This window comes from Fistularia commersonii, chromosome 3 (genome assembly GCF_037954325.1).
Source record: "Fistularia commersonii isolate RoL2024-O1a breed Wild chromosome 3, RoL_Fcom_v1.0, whole genome shotgun sequence".
In the NCBI taxonomy this organism is placed as follows: Eukaryota; Metazoa; Chordata; class Actinopteri; order Syngnathiformes; family Fistulariidae; genus Fistularia; species Fistularia commersonii.
In genome coordinates, this window is record NC_141286.1 from 13659568 (window position 1) to 13677506 (window position 17939).

At 38.9% G+C, this 17939-nt stretch overlaps 1 protein-coding gene across 3 annotated transcripts in view; it reads left to right on the forward strand.

The window, feature by feature from the left end:
- Nucleotides 1-1279: 1279 nt before the first annotated feature.
- celf1 (cugbp, Elav-like family member 1) overlaps nt 1280-17939 on the forward strand; it is a 28675-nt gene continuing 12015 nt past the window's right edge. The window contains exons 1-4 of one of the 3 annotated variants that reach the window (XM_086143698.1): nt 1280-1466; nt 13388-13575; nt 14963-15045; nt 16165-16213. In XM_086143698.1, coding sequence (XP_085999824.1) covers nt 13398-13575; nt 14963-15045; nt 16165-16213 — 310 coding nt within the window. In that variant the 5' untranslated portion in view covers nt 1280-1466; nt 13388-13397. Of the gene's footprint in view, nt 1467-6858; nt 7195-13387; nt 13576-14962; nt 15046-16164; nt 16214-17939 lie in introns of those variants that run through there. The other 2 variants (XM_086143697.1, XM_086143696.1) reach the window with 2 other exon arrangements.

Here is a 17939-nt window from a genome sequence, read left to right on the forward strand (position 1 = left end):
CACTTATCAATGTTCCCCTACATTAGTGAAATGCCCTTAAATGATAAAAACGAGCTTCAGAATTCCTACATTGATTATTATGGATAGATTATAGATGAAGCAAAAAGCTGGATACAAGATGAGATGGGTGGTGGCCTCATCAATAATAGTTTCCAAACTGAGATAATTAAATAAAGCAGGTAAACATGGCGATTGTGATGGGTGTACTCAATGTTTTTGCTCTCCGGACCAGTTATGTTGTAGAATGAATCATAGAATCAAAAGATTTCATCTTACACCACCAAGCAAACAGTGTCTGAGATCCCACCTCTGACACTTGCATCTTGTTCACTGACAACAACAATGTTACAGGACAGGAGGGAACTGAAGTTAATCCCAGGTGACGTCGGGGAAGGGAGGGGTTACTTGTAGGTAGTATGGCTGATACATAGACAGACATACTTTAGAAGTAATTTTGAATGCAATTCTGACTAATTTCTAGACATTATCTTTCTATCTATGTGTCCATCTATTTATCTATGGTATCGATAAAAAAAAAACCAACTCTAACCTATGTTTACACTTCTTTTGGAAGATTTTGTGGTTGTCTGTATCTATAGGGTTATATGCTCCGTACAATTAATCAAGTACAATATATGTTTTTTAGGCGTTGTGGGAAACAGCAGGTATGATATATATATATTAAACCAGAGCTCGACTTCAAAATGTTTGCGATATCACGAATCCTACCTCAATATCAGGAATTCAGATAACAATGCGAAAATGGACAACATGATTGCTGGTTGTCAGAACCGCATTCTGATCTCAATGTCAACGAGCTGCGCGTTCTAATGAAGAAGTAAGAAAAACACATTTTTAACAGGAAGTTGACTGTAAGAGGATGCAATGTTGCAATAAAAGTTAAACAAATACAAGGAAGATTTTAATCGAAAGCGAAGAATGTTCAGCACTTCTTTAAATTAAAAAAGAACTGTCGCGTAAATGTTAAAAATAAAAGGTAAACTTCAAAAAGAGCTCGTGAGAAATTAAGGACAAGACAGCTCTTCTCTGTGGATCGTACCACGTCACATTTCAACCTAGGGAACTGTCACGTGCACTTTCACCCAAGCTCCAAACAGCACCATTCACCAGATATTGCAATAGAAGCAATCGACTCAATCTTCTGAACGAGAATAAAATCCATAGGAACGCATTTCACACGATATTAACGCAAAATTCCTGCACAATAGCAGCTCGAACCAGTTCTCCCCCCTGGAGAAGCGATTTGATGGTACCGGTCCAACTGCCATTTTAGCACGCTGACTGCTAGCAAAACCTGAAAGTGATAGAGTAGTATTTTCCTCTTCTGTTGACAAGTAGTTTTTCCTCAAGATATAGCACTAACAGTTGTAAGTAACTATCAAGCACATCACTTTGTTTGGGAAACGTGCTAAACAAGTTCAATTAACGGTGGCGTAGGAACACGGGTAAGTTGGTCTATTAAGTTTGACAAACGCTATTAGCTAGCTAACGTCATCGTAAAAGACCCGGCTGTGTTGGAGCTTTCTGCGGACTTGCTCTGCTAGAGAGCCCTGCCGGCTGTCAGGACCTGGATGTAGTATACGGCTGTCTCGTCTTATGACTATGTGACTGGAGTGAAATGGCATCGTGATGATGCAACTGGTCCAGTTTTCGTATGATATTGGGAGTCTCTATCCAATTCACGGTGTTCTGTTACAATTGTGTAAATATGTTTGTTGTTAACATACGCTTCACTCTATTTATATCCCAAAGTAGGTATGCATATGATGTCACTCAACGCGGAAGTGGCATTTGTCACTCCTCCTGATTAGTCAGTGGGCATAAATAGGGAAAAACCTGGCGGGGGTTCTGTTCCCCGTTGTAATTTTTTTCATAATTAACACATTTCAGAAAGAGTGTCAAGTTCATTAAACTTGTAAAAGTCACCCATTTAGGAGTGTGATGATACTGTAGAATCTCCAATGAGATACGAGGTTCGCCCTTCGAGACTCACCACTTATTTCATGACAAGACAGAAAGTCACAATTTGGAAACAAGTTCTCATGTCCTCACCGTTTCTTATTACTTAAGCTACTTCACTGATCTCAAAATTTATTTCTGAATAGGCTCATAGAAATTCGAATGTATATTTGTGGGTTTGTATGAATCATTGGTACTATTGATGGACATGGGGGCGGGGAAAGACATTTTGGAAGACCTCAATTTGAGCATTTGTCCTGTATAAAGATGAGTGAATTCCAGGGAAATCTTCTATTTACGATTGTAATCATAGCTTAGGCTCATCGATAGAATGTAGCTTGATCCTATGTAGTTGATAATTAACACCGGACGAACTACCCCTCGCACAATGAAATTATGTCTCATAATATAAACGGTACATCTATATCATCCAGCACTTGTATACCATGTTTATGTAGCTGATTTCCACTTGTTAACATTCACGTTGTGAGGCTAGTTGTAGTTTTAGCATTAACTGTAACTTTTGACTAGTTTTCTGCACTAACTGTTAGCTATGTGAAGATATTTTTTCATTGCGGCACAGACAGTATCCAAATAAGTAGTTTGACAAAACAAACATATCAATACAGAAGTCATGCCAGAACCACTTGTTTTTGTTGTCCTAAAGCAAATTTGCATGCCCAACATCCATATACTCAACACCATATTCTCACACTTCTAACTGATGTAAAATACTTTTTATTCCATTACACAAATTCTATTAAAATTGAAATAACAGTTTCAAGGCAGACTAGCAAATTAAATCAATTGTAAAATCTAATAAATGTTAGGTTTTTTTCAAGTGTCCTGTTTTTTTTTAATATTGTTGGAGACTTAAACTTTTAATTTTTATTTTCGTATTTTCTAGCATGACAATTTTCAAGTATCAAAATATTTCCTAGTCATTGAGGTCAATTTATATGTCAGGATAAATAAATATCCCTCTGCAAAGCAAAAAAGAAAAGATTCTTTGTCCAAAGGTTTTTTGTGTGGAGGTTATTGTAAAATTGACTTAACATTTTTATGAATTTTTTAAGGATCATTATATAGGTTTCCAAAAAGGTATATTGTTCCATAGCATTCTGCTGCTCCCCCCTGCCTACATCCACAATGCTTAGGATTTTATGTGAAGTGCTCTAATGAACATTTGAAAGAGCTAGACAGAAAGTTCTCCGGAAAATGATTGCATAATATCAAGAAGTGGTGGCACAGTGATTAGAGCTTTGGCATCAGAGCATGAAGGACCCTGGTTGGATTCCGGCAAGAGAGACATTTTGTGTAGACTTGCATCTTCTCCGGGTTCTTTGGTTTCTTCGAACAGTCCAAAAACATGCAGCAAAGGAAAAATTAGGAAAAATGGTTCTTTATTAATATATGTGGCCCTACTATTGATCAGTCCAGGGTGTACCCCGTCTCTCGCCCGAAGACAGCTGGGATAGGCTCCAGCATTCCCTGTAACCCTGAGTGCAGGATAAGAAGCAGAAGATGGATGGATGGGTGGATATCAGGAAATTGTCTTGTATTTGTAAAAGAGAAATGCTAAATCTCAAGAAAACAAACTAATCAAATCTAAAAACAGTCAAAACCTTGTGTGTAAACGTGTGTATATATATATATATATATATTAAACTGCCTTCTGGCATCTTTATTTAGATGAACCTTTTAAATTGTTAAGAGATTCTAATATTTAAAGGAGGCATACAAAGGTTTGAATAATATGCCAATTAGGTTTAAATTGTTGTTCAGTCCATCAGTCTGCGACATAACACTAACACTAGTGGGGCATTTTTCACTTAGATGTTGTTTGGCAGATCCAGGCAGTGCTATTTTTGTTGTCTTACTTTATTTCCTAGACATTAAATATTTCAGAGAACCTTTGTATAAAAATAACCTGACATTTATGGACAAAAATCTCAACTAGTATGATGTAGTCAGTTGTGCATATACATGTTATACTAGAATGGGCTTTTGGCCTTGGGGGAAATGTGCTCTGAGTGTCCTTAGTTGTTGTCTGTTTTTGTTCTATGAGAGTGGCAATGCGAGAGCTGCATATTTTTGAAATGAGGCAAGCTTAAGCAGCCCTTGTACTTGTGAAAGAAATATAGAGATATAGTAATATATAGAACCAGCAGGATAAAATTAAACAGTTTGGCCACATTAGTACTTTAATGAGCAAGAGTATTGAAACCGAACAGTTTTTCAGGGTACAGACACTACAGCATAATTAAATTTCCAACCCAAATGAATGCAAGCATTTCATGCAAACTATGCCATTCAGTGATTACATTTAAATATGAAAGTGATCATACAAATATTGTAGAGGGTTTCAAGGACAAAAATGTAAAGGGGCATGATCTGTGTACAGCACTCTGCGCAACAAGGCATGACAACCTCAGTGTCATTGATCTTGCTGAACAATTACAAGCTGAATGTAACATAATGCAAATACAGTAATAAAAATAAAGAGTTTAGGCACTTTGTGGTTTTTATAGGCATAACAGATGTAAACAAATCTTAGGATATTATGGTATAAGTTTGTAGCACTGGCCCCTAAGGAATAAATGATGCATCTGATTAATGGACCACACCAGTGAGTTTGATTCATGGTATGCAATGCAGGTGTCAAGCCCTGCAGTTTCTCTACATATCGAACCATAACAAATCCACAGAATACAGGCCAGGGCTTGTTGGTATTAAAGTGTGTCAGCTCTTTGAGACATGTATTCGGGGTGATGAAAGATCAAATTTTCATCCCTAGTCACCTTTAACATAGTATCTAAATTAATTAATGTCATTTTTCTATCAGTTTATAATTGACCTATGTATTTATGCCACCAGTTTTGGAAAAAGATTCAAAACATGACATGTTTCAACTGTCTCAGATTTTCCCTTCCTCTAGTCAAACCTTTTGTTTGTAGTGGTTGCAGTCAAATATGTTAAAATGAACTTTTTTTTCTTAGGAACAACCTGCTCTGCCTCAGGCATATTTGCCAAGTTTGTCAACTCATGCAACTGAAAAGTATTATTAATTATATTGTCTCTCATCTGCAAAATTTAGAAGTCATGGGTTCCTAGTATTAGACAAAATATTTTAATACATTTGGTATTCAATGTCCTGCTCTGCTCATGATTAATACCGTATTTTTCGCGCACTTAAAATCCTTAAATTTTCTAGAAATCAGCCGGTGCGCCTTATGTATGAATTCTTGTTGTGCTTACAGACTCGAACCAATTTTATGGGGTACACTGTGCTCAAAAATCTGTCAAAATGTTTTAGTGCAACTTTGGTAAGTGAGAAAGCCACTCCACTTGATTGATTGTCGGACCATTCCCACCTGACACAGGGACGCTGCGTATTAAAGTCGGTCCTTGGTTGAATATGGGTTGCAATGTCAGACGACGTTAGATAACTACTTATGTAATGCTGGAATACAACGTTGTTCCAACCTCACACTAACTTTAAGTGTCCGCTTTCGCTGGCAACGATAAACCAATCAGAAAACATTATGCACCTCCACCAATTTTTGTAATACTGGTACATACTATGCTTGAACATAATATTAATGTACATTTGTGTGTAGGAGAAGCCCAAAAAATGGCCCCTGTTAAGAGACCTGCTTGTGAAGCAGAATTCAAACTCAAGGCTGTCGGTCAAGCAGTAGATCATGAAAATAGAGCAGCTGCGAAAGAATTCAACATTAATGAATCAATGGCATGGAAATGGAGGAAGCAAGCAGATGAACTGCATCAAGTAAAGACGACCAAACAGTATTGGAGGGAACAAAGCAAATGGCCACAGTTAGAGGACCAAATTGAACAGTGGGTTATTGAACGAGTGAATGAGGAATAAAGTTCGACTAAACTGACTATTTTATTTTACTTTATATACTGTACATTTTATCATGTGCCAGATAACACAATGCGCCCAACCTATGAAAATAGATTCATTTATCATAGATTCCGTTCATTGATTATTTCGCCTTATGGTCTGCAAAATATGGTATACAATATAAATAACTCTATTGCAAGTGATTTGTGTAGATGGGGTTGAATCCAACCATCAATGGACTGTTAAAACAGATGCGGACATTTTGAGTCGACCCTATAGTAATTGCAAAAGCATAAAGTGAACTTGATTTTTTTGCTGTATAGCAGCAATTGGTATTACCTAAAGCTGAGTAATCAGTCCAGCACATCAAGTGATTTTTGTTTTGCTTCACTTTGCATGTTATCTACTGTATTATTTCTAGTCATTATCATGTGAAATACATCATGATGGTAGAATTTCAGTTTTGTTTGAGGTCTGCTCCAACTTCTTTTCACTCCAACTAGGTGTTGGTCTGTTTGTATGTGCAATGGAGTGCATGAGACCACCGCCCTTGTCATATGACATTGGCTCCCTTCCGTTTACACGCACGCACACACACACACACACACACACACACACACACTGCACACACACACACTGCACACAAACCAGTGCAGCTTGCAGCACAACAGGGCAAACACAGCCCCCCTCGGGCCGGAACCTAATTGTTAGCCCCTGGTGTGGCTAGTCCAGGGATTAGCTACTGGCTGGCCAGCACTATTCACTCCCTCTTTCATTCCCGCTGCCCACTGGGCCTTATCACCATCAATCTGACACCCTGTTTATCTGACGCTGCAGCCAGATCTGCTGGCCTAGGAGAAATGTTCACAAAGGCCATTGGTCATCAGCAATTTGATTGTGGGACCTGAAATGACCAATACTCCCTTTGGCCCCAGTGATCCCAGCAGTCCTCTATTTCCATGATATCCATGCATGGGTCGGTCCCAGTCCCAGATCCTGGAAAGCACCTCTACGGTCTGTCACTTTGTGTCGCCTTCTTTCCATCTCAGACGAAGGTGGTTCCTGGGTCCAGTTGTTGTCTTTGTGTTCCCTGCAAAGGGTTCTCCATGTGGATTGACTTGTTGCAGCTCACTGTTTGTCTCTGGCTTTTGTGCACCATCAACTACGTGATTAGACCAGTCACCCAGGACCTACCCAGAAGCATATGATCTGGAGTTTACCACCTACATCTGATTTCCATTTAACCTCTAAAAGAAAGAAGAATCAGGAAAAGTCATGGCTTCTTTCAAACTGGATTTTCTTCCAGAGATGATGGTGGATCACTGCTCTTTGAATTCTAGTCCTGTGTAAGTAACACCACCACCATCCCAGGGCTGTCATAAATGATATGGGGTCTATTTTAAAGTCTTAATTAGTATAAAGATAGGGATAACAACACAACTGTATAGTTGTATGACACTATTGTAACAGGCACAGAATCAATTCTGCAGTTTCCCATAGTTTCATTGTATTTTTTGATAAATATCGTCCTGCTACAATGTTCTTTCGGGATGAATTGGAGTTGATTATGACATTTTTTCAAGCGACATTCTAACCTTGTGCTTGCTGTAAACTACAGATTTGGGACATATAATCATGAAAAAGAAAAATGTTTTGTCAACTTTTTTTTTTTTTTTTACCACAAAAGTATTCACGGTTACAAATACTGCTACTTTTCAAAATGTGGCATTCCAGATTCAAGATGAATTCCAGCAAAGGAAGAAAAAGAAAAAAAAAAATCTGCATCTCCACCTATACAAACCGCTGGACTGTTCCTAAAGGAAACTTTATAAAATCAGTTCTGTTTAATGTTAGTGAATGCAGGAACATAGCTGCTTTTCTGTCCGATTAGCTGTGGCTTGAACTTTTAAGCAGTTGCTCATTAGTGAACAGGTTCAATGTTGGATCAGCATATATTTGTCATTTGTTTTCAAAGTTAAAAAACTGCAGTCTTGTGAACACAAATCCTCCCCTCTAGCAGATTTTCCAGGAATGATTGTGTATTTGTTGGTTGTTATTTGAACAATTGTAGTCAGCCTGTTGTTTTTATTCATATATTAGACTCACTATAAAGCTTTTACTCTAATTAGTCAGATTTGCCTGAAAGCTGATAAGGTTCATCAACTTACTCACTGGTGTCCATCCAAAGATGAAAAACTGATGTATACATCAGTCAACTTTCAATGCCCTTTTTATGACACTTGTGTTAAAACTTTTAGTTCTATAGCTATTTTTTCTTCTCCTTTTGCCATTGAAGTATTGCTTGTCTTTTGATCACATCATGTATTTTGTCCACACAGCAAATTTGAAGTATACAGGACATGACTTTTTCTTCTCCTTTCGTCTTTTCCCTTCAGGGGTCCCCACAGCGAATCAACTTTCTCGATCTAACCCTATTCTCTGTATCCTCCTCTCTCACACCAACTACCTTCATATACTCTCACTGCGTCCATGCAGTAGTTATTTATTTTTGACTAATTGATTAATAGCCTCCCGCACAAGCATCCTGCCCCTGCTGTGACAGACACCTCCTTGTGGTGATGAGCCTTTGGTGGACCAATAAAGTTGCCATATCAGGCGTTCCTTTCGAGCTGGGACACAGAGTTCCATGGCACGTCCAGCTAAACTGATTAATCTATCTGAGGGCCTGGAGGGGAGTGTCTCCTCACTGTTGTACTAGTATGTCTTGTTATAGCAGTTGTCTTGGAATTATACCTGGAGTTCGCTTCCTATATCATGGAGGCTGCACTGCTGGACCCACTTGACAGACAGAAATCTGTTGTCTGATTAAAGAGCTGTTATTTCTCACTCACGTTTGGCATGGTGAAGGACAGCTCTGCCTGTGAACCCAACTGCTCATGCTAAGATTATTTGAAGAAAATAAACCTGACACGTAACAGCTAATATTGATCACTCAGGGCAAAAGATCGTGAGAAATGTGAAGTATTATTGGACTGTGAACTGCAGATTTGAACTGACACAACAGCTGAAAAACAACATACCCCCAACGACATAACGGAGGACTGATGCCTCAATCCTCTTTTTACATGTTGCAGTGTTGAGCATAGTGTTTTCTGTTATTACAATAATGTAAAAATGTATTTTTTTTCCGTCAGGCTTCCAAATCCACCGGTTTGCTCGAAGCATATTCATCATACTATAGTCAGAACAATTTATGGACGTATATTCAGTGCAGCTTCTTATAGTAGGGTTCATGTGTTAAAGTACTGAAAAATAGAGTAGACTTGAGTTTTTTTGCTTTATATTTCTTCTAGAAAACTGTAGCTGGTTACTGCTAACTGTCGTAAGTAAAAACCCACTCTATTCCAGTGATGTAACATGTTAGTCATGTGCAAAGCAGCTGCATCTTCACAAGAGTTAAATATATGATCCCCAGTGTGGACTCTTCATCTTGTCAGATGAAAGAAGCATAGAAGTGGATTTTCCCCAGTATCAGCTGGGGTTGGGTCTACCCATGCAGCAGAAGCAGAACAGAACAGAAAATGAAAGGATCACAGGTCGAAGGGTTCACAATGGGGTTGGAGGCTATGCCACTGTGTTATTTAATTGAAGGATCTACAAGTCAAGTGTGTATGAGGGGACTGCAGTGGAGATTGAAGCGTTGGAGTGGACACCATGGGATTACAGGATTGTTCTGAGGATTTATTGTATGAATGGCCCTTACACATGTGAACCATCTCTTACAGGGTAAGGTTATTTGTGCAGTCTGCGTTCTGACTTGTTACTGTTGCAGTAAATGTTCACATACCAGGTTCAAGATGGTGGAATGCTTGTTTTTACTGCTGTCACACCAAAGTGAATTCTTATTTTCAGTTATTTGAAAAGTGAACCTCCTGCTTGTAGAAAGTTATTTTTGTTTCTTGGGCATTTGCCACACAATAATTTATCCATCCAAATAACTACTTTTAACTATGTTATTTAACAGTTAATAAGTGGCAAGCATAAAATATTATTCCAAATATTAAGTGTGCTTCATTGAAAGTAGGATTATCTTTTGTCTCTTGCAAGACCATATCTCATGACCATTAATTTAGGTCATAAGTATGGCAAAATTAACATTAAGAATTTTCTGTTCTCAAAATGAAAAAAAATACATTGTCATATACGGTCAAAACAAATATATTTTGGCCATTGGTTCACCTGGATGTTGAGCTTTGTGCAGTTCTCTTATGGACTATTTACACAGTCATTCAGTGGTAGAGAGGGTTTCTCAGAGGTTCTCAATGTTAGTAAGTAGCACAAATTCCTGCAATCCTAGACTTGTGTTACCAATGGAAGTGTTATGGCTCGTATGAGGGTATAGAAGGCCATTACTGTTATAACAAGACTTGATGCACATAAGCAAAGTTAACACTGTGCATATGTTTTGAATCAACTGCAAAAACCAGTGTGGAGGTCTGACTTTGTTGATTTATAAAATAATTAGGACCTGGTGGCTGGATTATGATATTGTTTATCTACCAGTAACCCAAGAGATGTTGACATAGGGTAATGAGTGTTGTTCAGGTAGTTGTGATAAGCGTTCCCGCGATTGATACGTATAATGGAAAATGCTGAAAACTGAGACTACTAATGAGCTACACGGCTGCACAACAGTTTGTTGACCTTGCTGAGCACAATTCACCTCAAGTCCCAAGTTTAATATCAGTGCTAAATTGCTTCACTATTGGGGGTGAGGCAAAGCTGTCTATATGGCTATGGTAGTAAAGAGGAAAGCTAATGTGGAAGATGCTTTTTCTATGTCATCGACAAAGTCAGTGTCCGAACTTTGTGTCAAGAACAACTTTCAGCACAGTAAAATGACTATGGTGAGATTTAGGCTACACCAACTTTATTGGCTGTCTTTGCTGTTGTGACAAATTGATTAAAATGAAAGGACAGAAGAATACATATTACCAAGAAGATGTCATCAGACTATAAAATGAAAACATTCCAGGGCCCAATAGTTGAATTCTACCAGAGCACTTCCCACAAACTCTTGACAGATGGAGAACATGGATAAGATTTCCATGTCGTCTGATCTACAGCTTCCTTATACCATCATTAAAAAGAGAAATGGGTTCAGATTAATACTTACCTTCTGCAGATGACATATCAACTGCAGACATTTGTCATCTTCTAAAGAAACAATTGACATTGTTTCCTCTGATAACCTAGTTGTTTTTCTAAACTGGACAATCCCAAAATAAAGTGTGATTTTTGACTGATATTCTGACATTCACGCCAAGTTGTGGCTTACACATTTTCTAATGAGCACTGACAAGCAACTCTCAATTTGGTTTTTACAAGATTGGATGGAAAAACAGGTAAAAGGGTATATTTCCTTATGTTCTGCTTACATCATTGCATTTACATAAGTAATAACCTTAAACTTTAGCGGTTTCATTTCTTTGCATATTAATCAATAGAAACTTGAACCTTTAAACAGCTGAACTAGTGGTTTGACAGGCTTTGCCTTGCTGTATTCATTATCCTTCACTCCTTCAAAACTCAACAAGCTGGGGAACCTGAGCTAATGACACACTGAAACAACTGTCTGCCATTGTTGTGACACCAGTATATGCAGTGTGTCTTGATCATTGGGACAAGTTGGCCTTTGTTATTATCCTCATCTGAGGGATTGGCCGTGTTGAATCAGTGGCACAAATCTTGATTGGTCAGTTGTAGCTCAGGAATTACAAAAACAATTTGCTGATTAGTGAAATGATATCTTAACCTGCACATCCACTGTTACTCACACAATTTGAGTGGACTCATGAGAAAAATATCAATATCTCCAGTTTCTCACCATTTTTCTTGGGAATTTCTGTAAAATGATGTGAACAATGAATTGGCTCAATAGATGTGAGTACATCGGAAAAACATTTATTTCAGTAATTACAATCTATTTAATGGTTTACTAAAAGCCAACTGAATATGAAAGGCTAGCATCTACAGCAGTTGTGAATATCACGACCAAGAGCAGTCACACCATTCATTCATAGGATCTGTGGGGGGTTGCTTTTTGTGATTCCTTTCCTGTATTTTAATAAGGACCACGATCACCGAAGTCCTGTTAGTTTTATCTATCTATCCATCCATCCATCCATAAGTACGTTTAGGCTCTTTCATGGTGAGGCAACTATTGTGTTTCTGAAGCCTTCACTGGCCTTCATTGATGTCCCTATGAAAGCTTGCATGTGAATGGATGATGAGAGGTTTTTACCTTGTGGAAGCAGTGATTTGAATGCCTTTTAAATTAATCAGGATGTAATATTTGTAAGCAGTCACACATCGACACAAGTCTGTATTTTTGGTTTATACATGACAATGTAACATGCTTCTATAAATAAATACAGATTAGCTTTCAGCTGTTATGAGCTGTTTTGCTAACCTTAAACATGTTGGTTCAACGGAAGTATTGTCATTTTTGTGCATTCTGAAGTTTTCATTTTTGAGTTGGTACATATGGGCCTTAAACCACACTTTCTTGGTGACTTGAGATTATATATCTTGTCCAGCTGCCAATTGTGATTTGTTAATGTTTTTCTGGTCGATAGAAACAGTCTTTGCCAATTGTCTACCTGTCAGTAAATATATTAGTAATTCACTCTAAATCAGTGGTTCTTAACCTGGATTTGATCGAACCTTAGGGGTTCGGTGGAGGTCAAGACACACACCTGACTCATATAATTCGTGATGACATGCCCTGCTTGGCCATCACTGACTGCAGGTGATCACGCTACATAGCTTGGCCTACCTGTGCTTGAGGGATTTTGATGCGCTCAGTAGTCAACTAGTGACAGTTGTGATGGTACGTCGTGTGATTGCTTTCTGAATATTTTAATCCCTTCATACTAATTAAGTCGAGCAAAAAAAGGAAGTGGTCGGATGAATATTTGCAATATGGATTCACATGTATAACGGAACGTGATTGTCAATGTCCTAACTGCATCATTTGCAATGCCAAGTTGAGCAATTCTAGTCTAGCACCATGAATGTCAAACTATTATCTAGGACCTTAATAGATAAGCTTGACATTCCTGCTACAGAAATGATAAATGTTACTATTCTGTATTTAAATGGTAATGAAATCCTGAGAATGACATGATGTTTTTCTGCTCATTTGGCTATAAATGGGTAAGTTGAACTATGAAACATCTGGTATAAATTTTTATTGTTGAATATAGTTTTTTTCATTTTGAACAGACATTTTTATTTAGATTTCCATATAAATACTGGCATGTTGGAAGTAATGTCTTGAAAATTTGGCTCGAGGACATAGAAACGTACAAATTTATAAAATGTCTGTTGCCTCTCTTTATTAATGTTTTGTAAGGCTGAAAAACTGGTGATTAATGAAGGACTGTAATCAGAACTACTGTTTCTCTTGAAAATGTGCTTTCATTGGAAGCTCTGCAACATGGTAGTTGGCAATTGTAATGGATCTTTGTGATGTTTCCTATTCATTCCACCATCAAACACTGTGTGTCTTTGCAGTGGGAAGAAGATGAACGGGTCTCTGGACCACCCTGACCAACCAGATGTGGACGCCATCAAGATGTTTGTGGGCCAGATTCCTCGCTCCTGGTCTGAGGAACAGCTCCGGGATCTCTTCGAGCCTTTTGGGGCTGTCTATGAGATCAACGTTCTCCGCGACCGCAGCCAGAACCCCCCACAGAGCAAAGGTCTGCTTGAAGTCACACATATTAACATAATCATAAAACTGGTGATTTGTGACTATTGATAATCAAAAAATCCAACATGCTTTCTCTAAATCAACCCAGCCTGTTTGTGTGATGCACAAATACCTTTTAACATATTACACAGTTGACAGTGGTCAATGAACATCAACACTGTATAGACCAGTCTGTATGGGTTTAATTTTTCAAGTTTTTTTATATTGTTTTTTATATATATATATGTATATATATATATATGTAGTTGTCTTTTTAGTGATTCACTGTTAATATTTCACATGAATGAATATCCCTCTCCCTGCATATACATAGAAACACAGTTGTAAAGGTAAAAGTCTCTAGGGTGAGGAAGCAAGACAACAATAAGTGTTCTGAGTTTATTGGAATTTATTACAGAAACAATGCCTTGAATTTCAGTGAACAATGAGCAATAGTCAGCAACGGTTGAAATGATCAGCAGTTATCAGCAGTCATCTGCAACCAAACCAGAGCTCAATCCTCTCTATTCGGCCGAATAGGGTGCAGTCTCCTTACAGGCTGGACACCGATTGATATTATAGACAAGCTTTTATTGAGAGACAAGGAGACTAAGATCATGTACACATATTTGTCAACAGGTTAATAATTCCTTCTTAGATACACTTATATGTCATGTCAATAACACATAATCGATTTACTTCAAAACAGTCTGGATGATAAGACAGGTAAAGTACATGTTTGTCATACAACACAGGCAAAGTGCTTGTGCCATGACAAGGATAACCTGTTTTTCCCCCACAGTAAATAGGGAGAATGCTGTCACTCTTAATTATATGGCATTATAATTCTTGATTTGATGCATGAAAGAATTCATCGTTGTCAAAACTCTTAATATTCAACAAACAAAAATTATTTTCCACTTAACTATTTAACCTATATTAGAAAAACAGCTGCGATTTTTGTAACTTATGTGAAAAGGCATTGTCAGCTGAATTTACCCACAACAGTTCAGAGCAATTACTGCAAATTTTTTCGTCAAGCCTTCCTCTCAGCTGAGTCAGACATAACTTTGCAGGTCACTGAATGTAACACTGTTATTGATATAAATTAAGTTTAATTTTATCATTTCTTTTAAAGGCTCTTGCTTTTGCGATTCATGTTGGACATTTCCAATGAGACTGCTGTTTCAACAACAATTTTTAGCCTAATTAAGTGTGTAATTAGTTATTTGGTAGTTTACTTCAAACACAATTAAAAAGTTCAAAATCTTGTTTTCCAAGCCCCTACATATCATTAAATATGAAATAAGTCACATCTGGGGTTTCGAAATATAATGCTTATAACTTGCCTTTTTTCACATTAAATTGTGTGACGTGCTGACTTTTCCCTTATACAGGCTGCTGTTTTATAACATACTACACTCGTAAATCAGCCCTGGAAGCACAGAATGCTTTGCACAACATGAAGATCCTACCGGGGGTAGGTCAACTCACTGTCATCTTCTATTTTACATGTTACCTCTGCCAATTTGAATGGGCCTGGGCACTGACCCATTTAACACATTTTAAATTCTAAGATTAAAGTCTTCATCTCACCTTGATTAACCTCTTAGCAAACTGGCATCAGGTAGTCCGAAAATGAAGTGCCCATTTTGTTATGTGCGCAGTTGCCAAGCGTCTTCTTATATCTTTATGATATAAGATGACATATATCAAAACTATAATCTTCCCATATTAACTATGAGGAGATTATACTTTTGACAAGAAATAAGAGATGTATTTTGTTATAGTTCAGACAGTTTTCTAACCAGACGGAATGGATGTTGCTTTGTACCTTGTCCTTCAGTTCAACGTGGTTTTATTTGGATCTTTCAGACAAAGTTGGTGAAGCTATACATTATGCACAGGGTTTCGTTTTGTTAAGCTTTTCGAAGCTATTTTCTGCCTCTGAGCTTGTGACACTAGCTGTTAGACGCGGTCTATTTCCGGTGTGTTAGTGATGTGTCAGGATGAGAGAGCTTTTTTCATCTACACACACTCAACAGCAGTATTTCACTTTATGGACCCTTTACATTTTGCCTGCTTGAAGACTTTCTTATTAATCATAACTAAGCAAGGCATCATGGAACCTAGTATGAATTAAGTCCTGCGTTGATTTGACCACAATCAAGGAGCTGCAATCCACAGGAACCTCAACTCTGTGTTCCACTTGTTGATTCACACCGTCGTCTTTTTTGATTTATGTGTTGAATATTTGGATTTCTCAGTAAAAATGGGAACAATTGATCATTTTTTAATGGAACTATCAAATTTCCAGTTGTTTAAAAAAAGGGTGAGTAATTACTAGTTTAAATAATGTCCTATAGATTGCTGATTGACATGATACATCTCATCAAAATGTATCATGTCAGTTACTTTATTTTCAGAGGTAAGGAGTTACTAAAAACAATTACAAAAAAAAGTACAATTTTCCTTCTCTGAAAGCCATATTGCCATATTTTTCAAGGCTTTGAGTCATTCATGCTGAACTCCAACCTCAACATTAATAATATTTTGAACAAAAGTAGTTATGTCTGATGCATTTATTGTTCTTATATAGATGCACCACCCGATCCAGATGAAGCCTGCTGACAGTGAGAAGAATAATGGTAAGGAATCGTTTATACATGCTTTGTCTTTTTAGTTATAACAGCATACACTATTATGTTTATTTCATAAAAATGATAATATGCCTAATACGGATTCTTTTTTATTTCTTCTGTATTAACAATTTAAAGCAATTATTGCTATAGTTTTCTAATGGTGCCTCCACATGAGAGAGTAAAAAACAGGTGAAATTGTTCTAATTTTGGACCCAACATTTGGGGTTGTGTGAGGCGTTGTCTTGAATAGAGATATACAATGCAGTTCATAGACCATCTTGATACCTTACCTTGTTTGGTAATTGAATACCATCCATTCATCCTGCCCCGCTTATCCGGAGTTGGGGCATGGGGGCAGCAGCGCGAGCAGTGAGACCCAGACATCCCTCTCCCCCTTGCCACGTGGCCTGGCTCCTCTGGGGGGACCCCAAGGCGCTCCAAAGCCACCCTGGAGACATAGTCTCTCCAGTGTGTCCTGGGTCTTCCCTGTGGTCTCCTTCCAGATTGACATGCTGGGAATACTTCCCGCGGGAGGGTTCCAGGAGGCATCCTGACCAGATGCCTGAGCAACCTCATCTGGGTCTTCTCTATGCGGAGGAGCAGCAGCTCTACTCCAAGCTCTCCCCAGATGACCGAACTTCTCACCGTATCTCTAAAGGACAGTCTGGTCACTCAATGGAGGAAACTCATTTCGGCCGCTTGTATCCGCTTTGTTGTTTTTTCGGTCACTACCCACAGCTTGTGACCATAGGTAAGGGTCGGAACCAAGATTGACACGTAACTTGAGAGCTTCACCTTTTGGCTCAGCTCCCTCTTCACCACGACTGACCGGTACAGAGTTCACATCGCTGCAGACACCACCCCGATTCCACTCCATCCTTCCCTCACTCGTGAATAAGACCCTGAGATACTTTAACTCCTCCATTTGAGGCAGAACCTCTCCCTCGACTTGGAGTGGGCATTCCACCCGTTTCCGGTTGAGCACCGTGGTCTCGGATTTAGAGGCGCTGATCCTCATCCTGGCCACTTCATACTCAGTTGCAAACCGTTCCAGCGAGAGCTGGAGATCATGGCCTGATGAAGCCAACAAAACCACATCCTTTGCAAAAAGCAGAGACTGGATTCTGTAGCCACCAAACCAGATCACCTCGACACCCTGGCTGCGCCTAGAAATTCCGTCCATAAAAGTTATGAACAGAATCGGTGACATAGGGCAGCTCTGGTGCAGTCCAACTCTCCTCGGAAACGGGTCTGACTTACAACCGTCAATGTTGACCCAGCGCCAACACCGGGACCAAACAGCCCGAATGACGAGGTTCAGTACCCCATACTCCCGGAGCACCCACCACAGGATTGCCCGCAGGACACGGTCGAATGCCTTTTTCAGGTCCACAAATCACATGTTGACTGGGCAAACTCCCATGCCCACTCGAGGACCCTGCTGAGGGTATAGAGCTGGTCTGTTGTTCCATGACCAGTACAAAAACCACACTGCTCCTCCTGGATCCGAGGTTCAACGACTGAGCAGACCCTCTTCTCCAGCACCGCTGAATAGACCGTACCAGGGAAGCTGGGGAGTGTGATTTCCCCCTGTAGTTGGAGCACACCCTCTGATCCCCCTTTTTAAAAAGTGGGGACCACCCCGGTCTGCCAGTCCAGCGGCCCTCTCTGACATCCACACAATGCGGCCAAGGCAGCCAGGACAGCCCCCCAGCATCCAGAGCCTTGAGGA